The 14,985-nt window shown below is 38.2% G+C and overlaps 1 protein-coding gene across 1 annotated transcript in view; it reads right to left on the bottom strand.

The window, feature by feature from the left end:
* The window catches only part of LOC150079165 (guanylate cyclase 32E-like), a 333,869-nt gene that overhangs the window by 98,788 nt on the left and 220,096 nt on the right, over positions 1 to 14,985 (bottom strand). Inside the window, exons 13-16 of the mRNA XM_090383559.1 lie at positions 14,139 to 14,304; positions 11,978 to 12,127; positions 9,656 to 9,839; positions 3,058 to 3,198 (exon numbers count right to left, since the gene is read on the bottom strand). Of these exons, the coding sequence (XP_090239685.1) occupies positions 3,058 to 3,198; positions 9,656 to 9,839; positions 11,978 to 12,127; positions 14,139 to 14,304 (641 nt within the window). The remainder of the gene's footprint in view (positions 1 to 3,057; positions 3,199 to 9,655; positions 9,840 to 11,977; positions 12,128 to 14,138; positions 14,305 to 14,985) is intronic.

Here is a 14,985-nt window from a genome sequence, read left to right as displayed (position 1 = left end):
TACAGAGCCCTCTCACAATTTTCTCACGAACTGTTCACCAGACTACGGGCACTACCACAACTTCCCCAGACTCGACATTGGAACTCTGACAACTATGACTTTACTGGATGGGACCTAGGTCCCATCAGTGACGCTGTCGCGGACCTGACGAAGCCGCAGCTTTGCTGCATACACGCCATATTGACGATCTGAGCCGTCTCCTTTCTCCGGCTCTTTCTTCTTCCTCACCCCGGCGGGGTAGAGGTGACGGCTTCACTGTCTCCTCGCCGACCCCACTCTTCCCTCTGGTGGGGCATTGGCATGCCCCACTGATTCCACCTGGGGTCATCTTCCCTATTAACTTCATTCTTCCGTCTTTATCCCTCACAATCTTCATTCTCCCAACCCCACTCTATCTGTATACAAGCAAATGCCCCACACTTCAAAAAAAAAACCGTATCTAAATTACACTGTTCGCTCACCATTTTGGCTTTTCCAATTCTAGCGCAATATCCCCATGCAATTTTTTTTAGGTCCTAGCCACTGAAATCTCAGGAAACTAGTGGCAGGATCTGCCAGAGTGCAAATTTAAACTACTGGTTACCTGGTCTGCCTCCACGGGGCGAAGGGCGGCTAACATTGGGCTTCAGCAGGGGTCCAGCGGCTAAATGGCCAGAGGAACAACGGTACATAACATTACACACTCACATGATCCACACACTTTTAAATCTTTGGCCTTCCCAGTGAACTGGTACACTCACAATGAAAGCAACGCGGAGATGGGGGAACCCCTGGTGCAGTTAGACACTTAACACACTTTGCAATTGTCATCTTATCAGTCTGCGCGGATAGCACAGTGGTATTGTCATCGTCTTCCCCACACCGGGTGGAAAAGGCCCGGGTTCGAATTCCGGCAATTACACGAGGAACTTTAATGGGCTTGAGTTAGTCGGGGTCAGGCGTCATAGCAAGGTTCCTCCCCCCCCCCCCACCAAAAAAAACTGGGTTTTTTCCCTCCAGCAAAACAATCAACTCAACCAGAGAACACGCGCAATTTATAGACATTATACATATATGGGTATATACATGTATAAGAAATTATGGGTGGCCCTAATATAATAGTTTGAGTTTTGTCATCTTATCATCTTCTCTTTATAGTAAATTTGTGTTCGTAGTGTGTGTGTATTTTAAGCGCCAAAGAAACTTAGGCTATAAGATGTCAGTGTGTTGTGTCTGTAAACTGCGTGCATTTTGTGGTCTATTTGCTTGTTTTCTGGACGATAATCCGGTCTTCGGGAGTGAAAACCATGCATCCCTCACCTGAAAATTCCCCACATCATTGATTGAATTCAAACGAGAGCATTTTTCACTCGGTGTGGGGATGACTGTGAATATAATCTCTGAGCTACCGTGCAGACTGCATTATGGTAAGTCTGCTTGTTTCGCTGGTGAAAAATATGAGCTTATAGACATTATACATATATGGGTATATATAAAAAATTATATGTGGTCCTAATATAATAGTTTGAGTTTTGTCATCTTATCATCTGGGGGGGAAGGAAAGAATCGTATCGCGCGACGTCGATTCTCTCTGTCACGGTGCCAAAAATGCCCAGTCTAAAATACAGTACAGAAAGACAAAATCTCAAACACATTGCTACCGCGAGCATATGTTATGCCTAATTATAGATAAGAAATGGGAACAGTATATTAATAATTAGCAAAAATTAAATTTCAGCCATTCCAAATTGCTAATTAAAGTTCATCAGGTTTTCTGCAGTGTTTTTACCGAATGCTTTTTTATTTACGAAGAATTTAGCCACAGTTCTCAGATTTTAAATTTGCCTCATAAAGAGTTAAGAGGTATTAAAAGGGTACTCAGAAGCCGAGTGGTCAGGTGCCAGATGCATAAGTACACGTGCTTTCAGTGACCGGGATTCAAGCCCATGACTGCTAAATACGGTGCTGTTTCTTGTGAACTCCTCTGACCGTGTGTTCGTCCCGGAGTATAAACAGAAAATTGATTTTATTTATTTACTAATGGTCCTATCCTTGCCAGTAACAACGCTGAAGCCACCGACATCCTCTACGACATTGCCCGCATTGCCCGGCCATACGGTTTGAAGATCAATGCTGGTAAGACAAAGGCCCTGACAACAGATGGGTCGCAAGCCACCATCTATCTCGAAGGCGTCCAGATCGAGCAAATGCAGGACTTTAAATACCTTGGATCGCTGGTCCAGGAGAAGAAAGTTGCATCCACCATGGAAATCCACAGCAGAATTGGACAGGCGGCCACTGCGTTCGCCTCGCTCAAATGGTGTCTGTGGAAGAGGACCAACATTTCCACAAAGACTAAAATCCGACTCTTCCGGACTTTGATCCTGCCTATTCTTCTTTACGGATCGGAAACATGGATTTGTCTCAAGTTAGATTTGAACAAACTTGAGGTATTCCAAATGAGATGCCTGCGGCAGATCTTGGGCATCTCTCTTCGCGACCGCATCACTAATGATACCATCCGCGCCAGATGCCAACAGCAACCAACCATTGCCGACCAAATCCAGAAGCGAAGGCTTAGATGGTTTGGCCACGTATGTAGAATGGGCACGAACAGAATACCATCCAGACTCCTTTGGAGACAACGACCCACCCAATGGAGCATCCAACGGACCGCGCCTAGGAAAACGTGGGCCAAGCAAGTGGAAAATGACTTGAAGAGCCGACGTCTCGACCTTAACCAGGCCAGGACTGACGCCATTGATCGTAAGGTATGGAAGAACATCACAGAGCAAGTCCGAAACCCTGCGGCACCTACAGCAGCATACTGGTTGCGTGGCCAACCGCCTCCCCCAGCTGCCAGCTAAGGACCAAAGAAGAAGAAGACTAATGGTTCTGGAGTGATGTCCATGGCCACCATTATGCATGTTTCGAGCCCATGCACTGCAATAAAAAATGCATAGTTCATTTCAAACTGTGGCGTTGTTATATTGGCTGCGAATATGCATTTATAATGAAGGTATAAACTCTTCTGATTATTCTAATACTGATTTGGAATATATAAAAAAAATTACTTACTTTGGGAGCATGCGAAGAAGAAGATTTTCAGTTTTCTTCTTTTCTTCCATTAACTGAGTGGTCCTTTCCTGAACTAATCCTTCCAAGTTGTAAGAGTACTTCTCCATCATAGCTATCACATTATCAAAGATATTGGATTTTCTGAAATAAATAATTCCTAGTGAGTCTATTTTGCCACAAAATAACCCAAATAGGTTTTCAAATAAACGGGACTGATTTACCATATTAACCAAACAATTCCGAGTAGTAATATTACACCGTTATCAAGATTAATCACAATGTTTTAACGATTCTCGTCTTCATTTTTCAAGGGCTTAACAGCCATTGATTGTCGACTGTTTTATGGCTTTTTTTTTTCACATCTTAGTCGAGGTTAGCCTATGTTGGACGAGGGTTAAACGGTTTTTAATCCAGGAAAACAGACAACTTCCTACAGAATACATGCTATTTAAATACAGAATACACTGACGCCTCATAGCCTTAGTTACTTTTGTACAGACCAAGACGTGAACAATTAAACAGCTGTCACAGCTTTTAATTCAAAAAATTTTAATGCACATTTGATCCCAGTTTTCTACCTACTTCCGGAAGAAAAGTCGGGATTCGCCTGCATGCTGCATTCCTCCTCCTCCTTCACAGCAGCTGCCATTACAGCGTTTTGGCCCCAGTCTAATCCAGCGCTCCATCTAGTGCTACTAGCGCTCAGTGGGATGTGGTCCGAGCTCTGAGTCAGACAGTCCAACTTTCGATGTCATTGTTCACAAACCGACCCTGTATAATCCTCTCAATATGACGAAGTGTTTATTATTATTATTATTAGCAGCCATATGGTGCAAGGAAGCCTGAAGCTTATGCTGCACCAGCCAAAAAAAAAAAAAAAAAATTCCCGAGTTACCCTAAGAGAGAGAGAGAGAGAAGGGGAATCACCAAGAAAGAGAAGAATGATGATATCCAGCTCAGGACCCTGGGTGTGTTGTCGTGCTAATAGTGACAGGACTCCTTTCCGTAGTACTGCCGCAACATAGGTAGCGTATAACTGTCCAAATAGTTCATGGACCTTATAGCTTCCGGCACTACTGCCAAATAAGACCAACTGAAACAGCCCTATGTTATCATACAGCTTCCACCAAATTTCAATGTCGAGACACTATACTCAGATAGGAAACAGTCCGTAATCTCTAAATCCACCGAAAAGAATTCGATACGCACAGCACCCTCTGCCACAGAATCTGTGAACGTCGGGAACGACACCACTTCAAACGCCAATTCAAAATATTCTTATCCAAGTACTTTCCCTAACATGCTGGTTCAAATAATAATCATCAGGTTTATTTAAAAATTTTGTTTTCCGTGGTGAGTTTCCTTTCCACTTGTTCCCGTCAAAGTGAAGCCACCGATAATAAGACGTTCGATCTTGCTTCCCCATTCCATCTACATGTAAATGCTATATAATAAAGAGAGCCTCTACATACGTCGAGGTTCTCTATACCCACTCGAATTATACCTTTGTTTATAGCTAACTCATGCCACGATTCTATACTAGCCTTCTAGACTCTACACAGATTCTATTCGATTATTTTGTAGCGCTCAAGCTGCTTTTGATAAGGAGCGCGACCCCATCACCCCTTCTATGTTCCTTATCCTCCCTAAATGCATCATACTTACCATATTGAAACTCATCATCTCTTATCTCTGGGTAATGCCATACTTCCGTTAGCTATATTATGTCAGTGTTAGTTGTACTGGCCAGGAGTTCGAATTCACTCATTTCATTGAAAACACTGCTTACATTATTGTAGACACAGTTAAGTCAAAATATTCTTGTGTAGTTTGCTACCCCTAACACACCCCTTGTAGTTATCTAAGCTTGTTTTCCAAGCATTGACTTCCCTTTCGTTTGGAATATTATTACACTAGGCCTATCTTGACGCAACAAGCAAGAATTCTTGAGATGAATGCAAGCATTACTTTGATTTATATCATCACATAGATTGGTATCTATATTACGCTTGCCCTTAACTAGCAGTTTTCCCTGAACCCTTAAGGTAATCTCAAAGATTCTGGAAAAGACCTTTGCATTACCTATTTTCAAATGTTTTCTGTGTCTACAGAATAGATTCCTTCTATCTACAAGTGCGGGCCACGATGCTAAATATTCTCCCCCCCCCAAAAGCCTTGTGGAATCCTTTAAGTCGAAATAATCCACAGTCGTTTGGTATATATTTACTCCTTTTGTGTGTAGGCAAAATTAGCATTAGCATTAGCGGAGGCACATGATGCAAGAAAGCAAGCTTATACAGAATCAGACAAAAAAAAAAAACTCTTCCTATTTCACTGATCCATTCATTCCAAATGTTTGTCTAGTTCTGGCTTGAATTTATTTAAGCTATCAACTTCCACAACAAGATGGAAGTTTGTTCCAGCAATCAACTAAAAGCTCGCTAGCTAAAGACAAACTTCCACACATATATTCTACAACTGTCTTTCTTCAGTTTGAATCTATGCCCACTCAGGTTTGTAATCTGAGCAAGAGGAAGAATCCCATCAGCATTGAGCCTGCTCAATCCATTCAAGGCCTTATACACCTCAATCAGATCGCTTCGCAGGTGCCTAGTCTTCAGAAGCTGCAATTTGCAGAACTTAAGCCTTTCTTCATAAGAGCACCCCTTTGTTCCCTTCACCAGTCTCGTTGCCCTTCTCTGTACTCGTTCTAGCAACTCTACATCCTTCCTAAAATGAGGCTTCCAGACCTTTACGCAGTATTCAAGGTGTGGCCTGACCATTGCCTTATACAAGGAGATAATCACCTCCTTATCCCTGCTCGCAAAATTCCTGTATATCATTGACAAGACCCCATGACCTACTCTGGCAGCCTGTCTGCACTCCTCAGAAAACTTCATATCTGACTGCACAATTACCCCCAGGTCTCTTTCATTCTCCACTACCCTGAGTGTAACACCACATAGTTGGTACATTTCTTTGGGGTTACTGCTACTCATATGCAGTACTTTGCATTTGTCAATGTTAAACTTCAGTTGCCACTTCTCAGCCCTTCTACTTAACTTTTCCTGATCCTATTGCAGCACCATACTGTCATTACTATTATTAACAACCCTGCCAACCTTTGTATCATCTGCGAACTTTGACATTAAGCTTGATATACCTACATCGATATTATTGATAAATATACAAAACAACAATGGGCAGAACATCGAAACCTGAGGGGCACCACAAATAACGCCCCTGGTAGACATACCCTGGTCCTATTCCACCTATCCTTTTTGCACAATATATTTCCCGTTTCCTTGAAAGTTGAGTCACCAACAATAACTAGCTCCTGTGGGACCAACGCATTCAGCCCTGAAGGTTGCCGCTGTGTTGCCTGGTGCATAAGAGTGTGCTCTGGCGTTGAGTTGGGCAGCTGGGAACTTGATGGGGCCCCCCATTTTAATTCCTTCGAGGGCATCCATCCGACTCTTCAAACTCTCATAGATCGCCCATCAGAACGCTTTATCGTTGTGTATCGATACTACACAACGGCGGCAAGTTTCGAACGGTACAAGTTTTACCGATTCTAAGTAATAACACACAAAATCTCTATCTAAGTTCAAGATAAACTAAGTATTGTAACTAGGAATATAAAGCTACTTCTAGAAAATAAATTAATATGCCAATTTAATCAATAAAATGGTAAAAATTTAAGAAAAACTTGGCCCGCACCGAGCTAATCTCGTTCCCACTCTTGGGAACGAAAAAATTGCCACATTTCTTTTCATCTTTGGTTCTTCCAACAACTCGTCAGTTCGAGCGCACTTAATAAGATTAATTTTCACACGAATGATAATGCTCCTTTTATCACCCTTCACGCAAACATTAAAACTGACAGTTCGGTTGATTACATCATTAGTTGTTGCTTCTGGCAGTTACTTATCCTTATATTTTGTAAGAATTATAAGTTCACTTATCATTATTACAAAATATGTTTTTTTATGCAATATTATATTCACATTCAACATAAAAATTATGCAAATTGAAGCGTCACATGGTGATGACTTCTGACTTGGACAGGAAGGCGCTATAAAGCCATGTGGCCAACTACTGCCCAAATTTCACAGGCAACTGGGAATGGACGGGATATCTCACTGACTTCAAAGAGGTATGACTATCGCTGCACGTTTAGCAGATGCTGCACTATTCGTAATGTTCGAGGTAACATTCATAATGGAATTCGAGTATTCAACGAATTAAAAAACGTCCAGAACATCTGGAACGCCCGGAAAAATGGCGATGGACATAATAGAATTTTTTTTTATGAAAACCCCAAACACGAAAGGTATCAAAACCTATAGTACTTAGTACCGTGCATGGGTTGAAGGGGAAGTATGGGGGGGAGGGGGATGGCGGAAACTTTGCTCTAGAGACTAAACATGGGTTTCACCACTTCAAGCCTCCAATAAGCAAAGTGGTGGTATTTCACCGGTTGATGAAAGTCATCTACCACCTAAGGAATGATTTCATAGTCGAATGATTGGAAATCGAGAGATTGCAATAATCGAAATATTCATTAGTTAAAAATCTTTAAGTTTTTTCGAAATTCGAATCATGGAGTAACGTCGGTCGGTTTAGCATAGTTGGATAAAAATTAAGTCAGTATATCTTATGCAGTGCTGAACTTCGGGCAGATGGCACCTAGGGCGAGTGGTCCTTGGTGTGGTTTCTGCCACAAACAAAACAAAAAAGCCATATGAAATTGAAAGGGGCAAATTAATCATACACGAATGAAACTGAAGGCCCATCATAAAAAAACAACTTTTTTTACACAGATTTTAACTTTTTAAAAATATTTTAGAGATTTTAACACAGCGTTAAAATACATAAAAAAATTTACACCTTTCTATTAGCAACGTCAGTTCTTTCCCGATTTTCCGTGAAAACAATAAACCAAAAAAAAAAAAAAAAAAAAATCGATTATCTTATAAACATTTAAATAATATATTTTGATTACTTATTGTTATAAGGTTTTAAGCGACTTAGACAGTATTGTGCCGTATATATTATATTTGTAAATCACGTTCTGTGGGTGGTTCTCTATTTTTCGTCCTGTTTGCTGGAAGAAAAATCCTAGGTTTCTGGGAGAAAAAAAACATGCAACCCTTGTCTGATCCCGACTAACTCAGCCATGTTGTGAAAAAAGCCGATAAATTCCATGTGCTATTTATGGGATTTGAACCCGAGCTTTTCCACTCGGTGTGAGGAGGATGGTTCTTATGCCCTGTGCTTCCCGTGAGGGCAATATTTTGAAGAGCAATATTTAATTTTGCTATAAAATCGTAGAAAAGTTATCAATGTGTTTTGTAAATATATTCCATACGCAAACGGTAAATAAAAAAAATTATGTGACTGAAAGCCAATTTCAAATTTACAGAAATTATTCAAAAAAATCTCTCAAATAATAGTAACTATTTACTAACAATCATCCGATATATTCATATTGAGAGAAGATTCGTAATTTACTTGGTCAACTGTTGACGAAGCAAATTAACTAATCATTCGAATTATACGAGTATAATCGAATGACTCGATTATGCTATGAATCATTGAATGAATCGATATAAGATGACAAGGAAGAGTGTTCGATATCTGGGGAAGTTTATAAAGTGCAATCCCCGCCAAATGGACAAACTGTATCTCATGCGAGAAAACCGCAAGGGCGTGAATACCCGCACTGTGGGAGTTGAAGACCACTTAAATCGTAGATCTCGAACACAAACAGGAAAATACGTCTGTACTGGTACCATGAACGCAAAAGGTGGATACAGAAGGACTGAAGAAATCATGTGATCCGATCCACAGGATCTATAGCCATCCAGTTATGTATTGACAGCGTAGGCTTCTGGAGGAGGCGTTATAGCGAGGGAAATGTTTCGCGGCATACCTTTAGTTTTCTGATCCCACTGGAGAGCATTGTGAACACCAAAGCATATCTAAAAATCGATCCAATATATCTACAAATGTTGCTGTTTCATCCTATGGATAGGGATGCTTTCAAGATGACAATCCAATCATCCACCACGCGATTGTATGAAAGAGCACCTGACCTGGCCAGTCAATTCTCGGATCTCAGTTCCGTTGTGTTCATATGTAGAATGAACAAGAAAGGTGCGTTTGTAAACGCAATGTTCACATGACATCCTTATATCACATTTCACAGCTTTTTGACTCCATGTCACATTGTCTGGGGGAAGTTTTTTGGCTAAAGGCGGTCCAACACGCAATTTATTCTGATAAAATGACCAGGTATTTGTAGGCAGTTGTAACAGGAATTTATCAAGAAACAAGTAGATAAAAACGAAATGCCGTATTTTCATTATATTAATTTTAGAAGTGAATCATGACTGCTCCAGAAGGGTTTGTGATTTCTTTTAAATGTGCTTTATTTTCCCTAATAATTGTATTAACAAGGCTTTAGGCGATATCCACCAAAAATAATTTCTTTATCATAATAAATCGAAAGAATTAACGTAGATGAAAATTTAATACTATGCATACGAGGCGCAAATTAGTAATTAAAAAAATACGATAAATTAATCATTCTTACAGTCCTGTTTGCATTTCTCGAAGTTTGACATTAATCAAGCGGAAATCCGGTCTGGATTCGGGATCCTCACTCCAACATTCCTCCATGCACCTAATGATATATTCTTCGCAATTAAGATTTTGAATATAAGGTCGATGGAATTTCCACCAGTGGTTTCCAGGATTAATTACTCTCTCTATTATACCTGCAAAGAAAGAGACAAAATGATTTATTCATTGTCCAAATGCGACTGTTCATACTGTTGGATCAATTTACTTGCTAAATCTAAGAATATCCCAAAACGCCAATTTAATTACCACAAAAATGCCATTATGATCAACGAGAATGAATGAGGTATGTAAATCAACAGAAAGTAATCTTATAAGTTAGGATTTGGTAAAAATAGCGTGCATAATTTTTTATCACATCTTAATGTGATTCAAAGGGAGTGGTCACAAAGATGCGACGGATAAGAGCGATTGACCAAAATGATTGGAACAGTCGCAAGGCAGACTACATTTATTAAAAAGGGGGGGGGGTAGGAAGATAATGGGACGAGGAATAATAGCAGACTCTTGTAGTGACATACAACTAAAGTTATGTTGACATGATTCCACTGCAACAACTGAATAATCTGTTGAAGAATAACAAAAAGTTCTGGTAGCAATATTTCTATGGTGTTTTAATTTCTCATCAGTTTATATATGTTTATATCTAATCAACCGCAATAGCTATTACAAATGATCCACACACGGAGTTGGTATTTTAGATTTATCTAAAAGAACAAATGCCAAAAAAAAAGAAAAATTGAAAACAAAATGGCACATACATATTTTTGCTTCTTCATTTTCCACTTCACTCTGGCAGTTGCCTCCTGTCACTTATAACGTTCGTGTTACATATTGGGGATGCGGTTATTTCATGGTCCTTAATTTACTTTTAGCATTTCGATTCAATTATTCAGCTATTTAATGTGGATTAAGATGTAACTAAGCATAAATTATATTGGAACTATAGTCCCGCTAAAAATTGGGACGCTTTTCTAAAGTAAAATTTAAAATTCACATTTATTTTTCATCATTACTGACGTGCTATTTTCGGATCACTGAGAATTGCTACTTATTCTCACTCTAGTGGTAGGTTTTATTTCATATTATATTTACACAATTTGGATTTTACAGAACAAGCTTTTGATCTTAGGGCCATATACTACTTGTATCACAGCGATTTAGATGATTCCTTTGTTAATCAACGCATCTATTTTAAGAGCCTGATCACCAATTTAAGTTGATTTTAAGATATCATCGTTGAAGAAGGGAATTATTATATTACATGTCCATAATGAACACCGGACGTTACATCGTTTCAATTTAAACCATCTCGCATAAGTACGCACATGATTCCCATAAGTACTAAGAAGGTTCTTTCACAGAATTTTTTTTGACGGATAGATTCAGATACATGCGAACAATTTAAATAAATTCGGATGCATGCAAACAATAATGTGCAAGTTTGGGTAAGTCGATTTTAAATTATTTTTAAAAGTCAGAAGGAAGACTTAATTTAAGCCCTAAAGTTTTTGAAATATTTTGTTTCGAGATAATATTAACATCATCTTGAAGATCTCATTTTTTAGATCGTAAAAATCTGGAGCAAGGTGCTAACCTTCTCTTGCAGCGTGCTACATTATGTTGGAAATGCGTTGCGTGGCACCAGGGAGCAGATTTAGAAGCTGCCAGAATCAATACCCCCACTTACAAATTTATTTGTTAGATGTAAAATAGTTTATTTATTTTTTTATTTGCAAGCACATACCATAAAAGTACTTTACGCAGTTATCAAAAATATTTGATGGCTCCAGGCGCAGATCAGTAAGTGGGGAAAGGGGGTTAGTTAGTCCGTCAGACAAATAACACACTAACACCCCCTCCCCCACTTACTGATCCGTTCCTGGCACCATCATCAAATATTTTTGGTAACTGCGTAAAGTACTTTAATGTTATGTGCTTGCAAATTAAAAAAAAAATAAACTATTTTATATCTATCAAATAAATTTAATATAGGTTAAGGAATAAATGTTCGTCCTTATACAATTAATATCATGAGGAGCACTCCCCACTTACCTGTTCTAAATTAAAGCTAAAAGGCGGTAAATGTGAACTTAGGGCAAAGGTCAAGTAACCTAAAGCGACGCAGAGGCCTTAATACGGACCAGATTTTTTATCAGGTGACTCTTACAGTATTTCTCTCTCTTTCTCTCTAGGTTAATGTTATTTTTAACAGGTAAGCAAGGTAATTGTTATGAAAGATCCATGAAATTAAATTATGTTTGAAATTTCTTACATTTCACTGGAAGCACATTTGGCTCCCATGGTCCTGCACGACCCATTATCTCATGAAGAATTATGCCAAACGAATACACATCTCCCTTTTGAGTACCTCTACTAGGAGGGTTCCTCGCCCTTAGAAGTTCCGGGGCTTTCCACAGAAGTCCTATATAGATATACATACACAGAATATATTAGAAAAGGATTCTCACAAAAAAACTAACAATATACCAAAATTTGGCCCCTTACATTAAATTGAAGATCACCTGAATTTATATTTCCTTTTTTTTTTTTTTTTTTAGAATTATTGTCGGACGCACAGTAGAAGGAGTAACTAACGAAGAGCGATTTATACAAAATGTCAGAGGTGAAAATCTCTTTAAGCTTTGAAGTGTTTTTTTTTATTTTCAGTTTAATATCGGGACGTCGTGCTGTGTTTTGAATCTGCGTTGGGCAATTCGGAATATGAAACTTCAGTATGCCGTCTATAACTGCTCGTACAGTTTGTTTGTTTTTCAAGAATGAAGAAGAAAAAAAAAAAAAAAAAAACCTGGGTTCGCCGGAAGTTGCCTACCATTAGCAGTTATTAGTCAAATAATAAATTGCCCTAGAAGGAGACGAAAGAACGATCAGTCTATTACGCGTGTGTAAAGAAATTAAGTTTTTATAGAATTTTACTAAATATTCAACTAACAAAGCCCAGAGGCAGAAATCAGTTTTAAAATTAAAGGAGACAGTTGTTAAATGATTTCCGGGTTTTTCAGGTCTCACAATGCCGATGAGATTTCAAAAATTATCGAAACCCGGTTCAGGGTAGCGGAATACACTCTAAATAAAAAGCAATGTACTTCTCCATTGGAGCGGTGCTTTTTATTTATAGTAGTGCAATACCAAAACAACTCGTAGCGAAGTGCCTCGACAATATGAGATGGATGTATTAAGTAGCAAACCCAGTTTCCTCACATGACTCATTCATCTACCTTTTCATCATAAACTAAAGAACACGATGTATATACATTAGAGTGGTCGGAAGCAAGTAACAAAGTTGTCCAACGTTCAATCATTTAATGAAGAAAAGATATTGTGAAAATGTAATGTCAATTTTAATTGCACAATTGTTGGGGATAGTAAAGGTACAAAGCCAAAACCTATACCCATATTAGCAGTACAAGTTTGCATTGACAACTCTCAAGCTATTTTTATAGTTCATGGAAATTTTATCCAACCAAAATTTGGGAAAATATTACTTCAAGAATGTAGTCCAGAAACTTGGCTTATTAGAAGTGATCCTTCAAAGTCACAGCGAAAAGTTAATCTAATACATTTGACAAACTGCGGAATGCTTTTAGCGTCCTGCTCTGTCTACTACCGATGTAGCAAATTCAATTTTCTAAACTGTATTATGACTCGTAGAAGACGCAGATACTAAAAAAGATTACTTTGATGGCAAAAAAGAAAAAAAGTGAGATTTGGAGAAAACAAAATCGGGATGAGTCAATTGTAAGTGCGATTTCCGGTACCATGGTGTAAGTAAAAGGATGAGTACCACTCGTTCAGAGTTATTAGAGTTTACTGAGTTAATGCACAGCATTAGTGAGAGGTTGTGCACTAGACATAATGAATATTTCATCGTATATATTGTATTCTGATAACATCTAACATTATTCTGTTTTCAAGCAGTCCTTCATTTACTACCACTGCTGTTTGCTTATAAAAATATTTTTGCTCATCTTTCACTTTCAAAATTAAACATTTTCATTTGAAATGAATGCTTATTATGTTAATTATGACTCGAACAAAATTTTTGATCACGTCCCTGTGAAGTTATTTTTATTTATTTATTTTTGTTTTGGTGAATATGCCTGGGACATTTCCGAAAATGTTGCTCCAAAATAATTTTCCAGCAGATTAGTTGGCACTTTATGTTCATGGCAAAGGTTTCAACTATGGTTTTATATTTGCTACTCTCTTTTCGTTTTTAAGTTGTTTTTTTTTTTTTTTTTTTTTTTTCACAAAACAAATAAATAATAACAAATGTATAAGCTGTTAACTTTCTTGAGTTGTTCAATTATCATCTTAAACTATTTATCTATTATTCTGTTGATGTTTACTTGACAATTTCAACTATAATTTACCTCACAAAGGGCTCTTATGATTTATTATCTCGATGAACGTACCTCGTTGGTATCTGGTCTCTGCTTCAGGCGGAATTTCCTCTCCTTCTTTGAATTCATGAAGCCCAAAATCGGTGATTTGTAGGACCCACCTGCTGTCTACCAAGCAGTTGGATGATTTAAGATTACCGTGAGAGACAATCTCACTATCGTGAATGTAAATCATTCCCTAGAGCAGAGGGGAAAACGAACAGCTTAAGAATTCAAATATAGAAATGTAATGATAAATAGAAACTGCCAGATATCCGTTAACATCGCTCTCTGTTTTTTAGATCCTGTTATCCTGAATTTATTTATTTCAAAGTTTATTCATTAGTATCAATGAATTTTGTAAAACATTTTTTTTTTAATAATAAGAGCTCTTACTTATAATAGGAGCCAATTGATTAGCCGGTTGTAGTCTGACCACGATTAGAGATTAACATGGGAACAGGATAACTACTGAGGCAGATACCCGTTTTTATCATGGTTTCCCATAGTTAATTCAGTTCGAGAAGTTTAGGGAAACTAAAGCGAACACTTCTTTTAAAACAGAAATGAAATCTTTTTCTTCACAAATATCCTGATAGTGAAATGACTATATAAAAGGAGCACACATCGTAAGCTGTTTGCAGGATCTATTTGTCTAAGGGAAAGTATCAAAAAAAAAAAAAAAGAAGCACCAACATGAAGCGTTCCTCAATTTTTCTTGGAAACTCTAATTTTAATTTTTCGTCGAGCAAACCGACTGAAGTAAGCATGCGCTTACAGACATTATGTTGATGCCCCATAGCTTTAGTTTCTTTGGGGCTTCACGCACACCAAACTAATCTAAGTTTCTGAAAAGGTAACAAATGTTAAAGAAATGTTT

This window comes from Mastigoproctus giganteus, chromosome 10 (genome assembly GCF_048544385.1).
Source record: "Mastigoproctus giganteus isolate SK-2022 chromosome 10, ASM4854438v1, whole genome shotgun sequence".
NCBI classification, from domain to species: domain Eukaryota; kingdom Metazoa; phylum Arthropoda; class Arachnida; order Uropygi; family Thelyphonidae; genus Mastigoproctus; species Mastigoproctus giganteus.
Note: the sequence above shows the minus strand (reverse complement) of the source record. Positions and strands in the feature narration are given on the sequence as shown.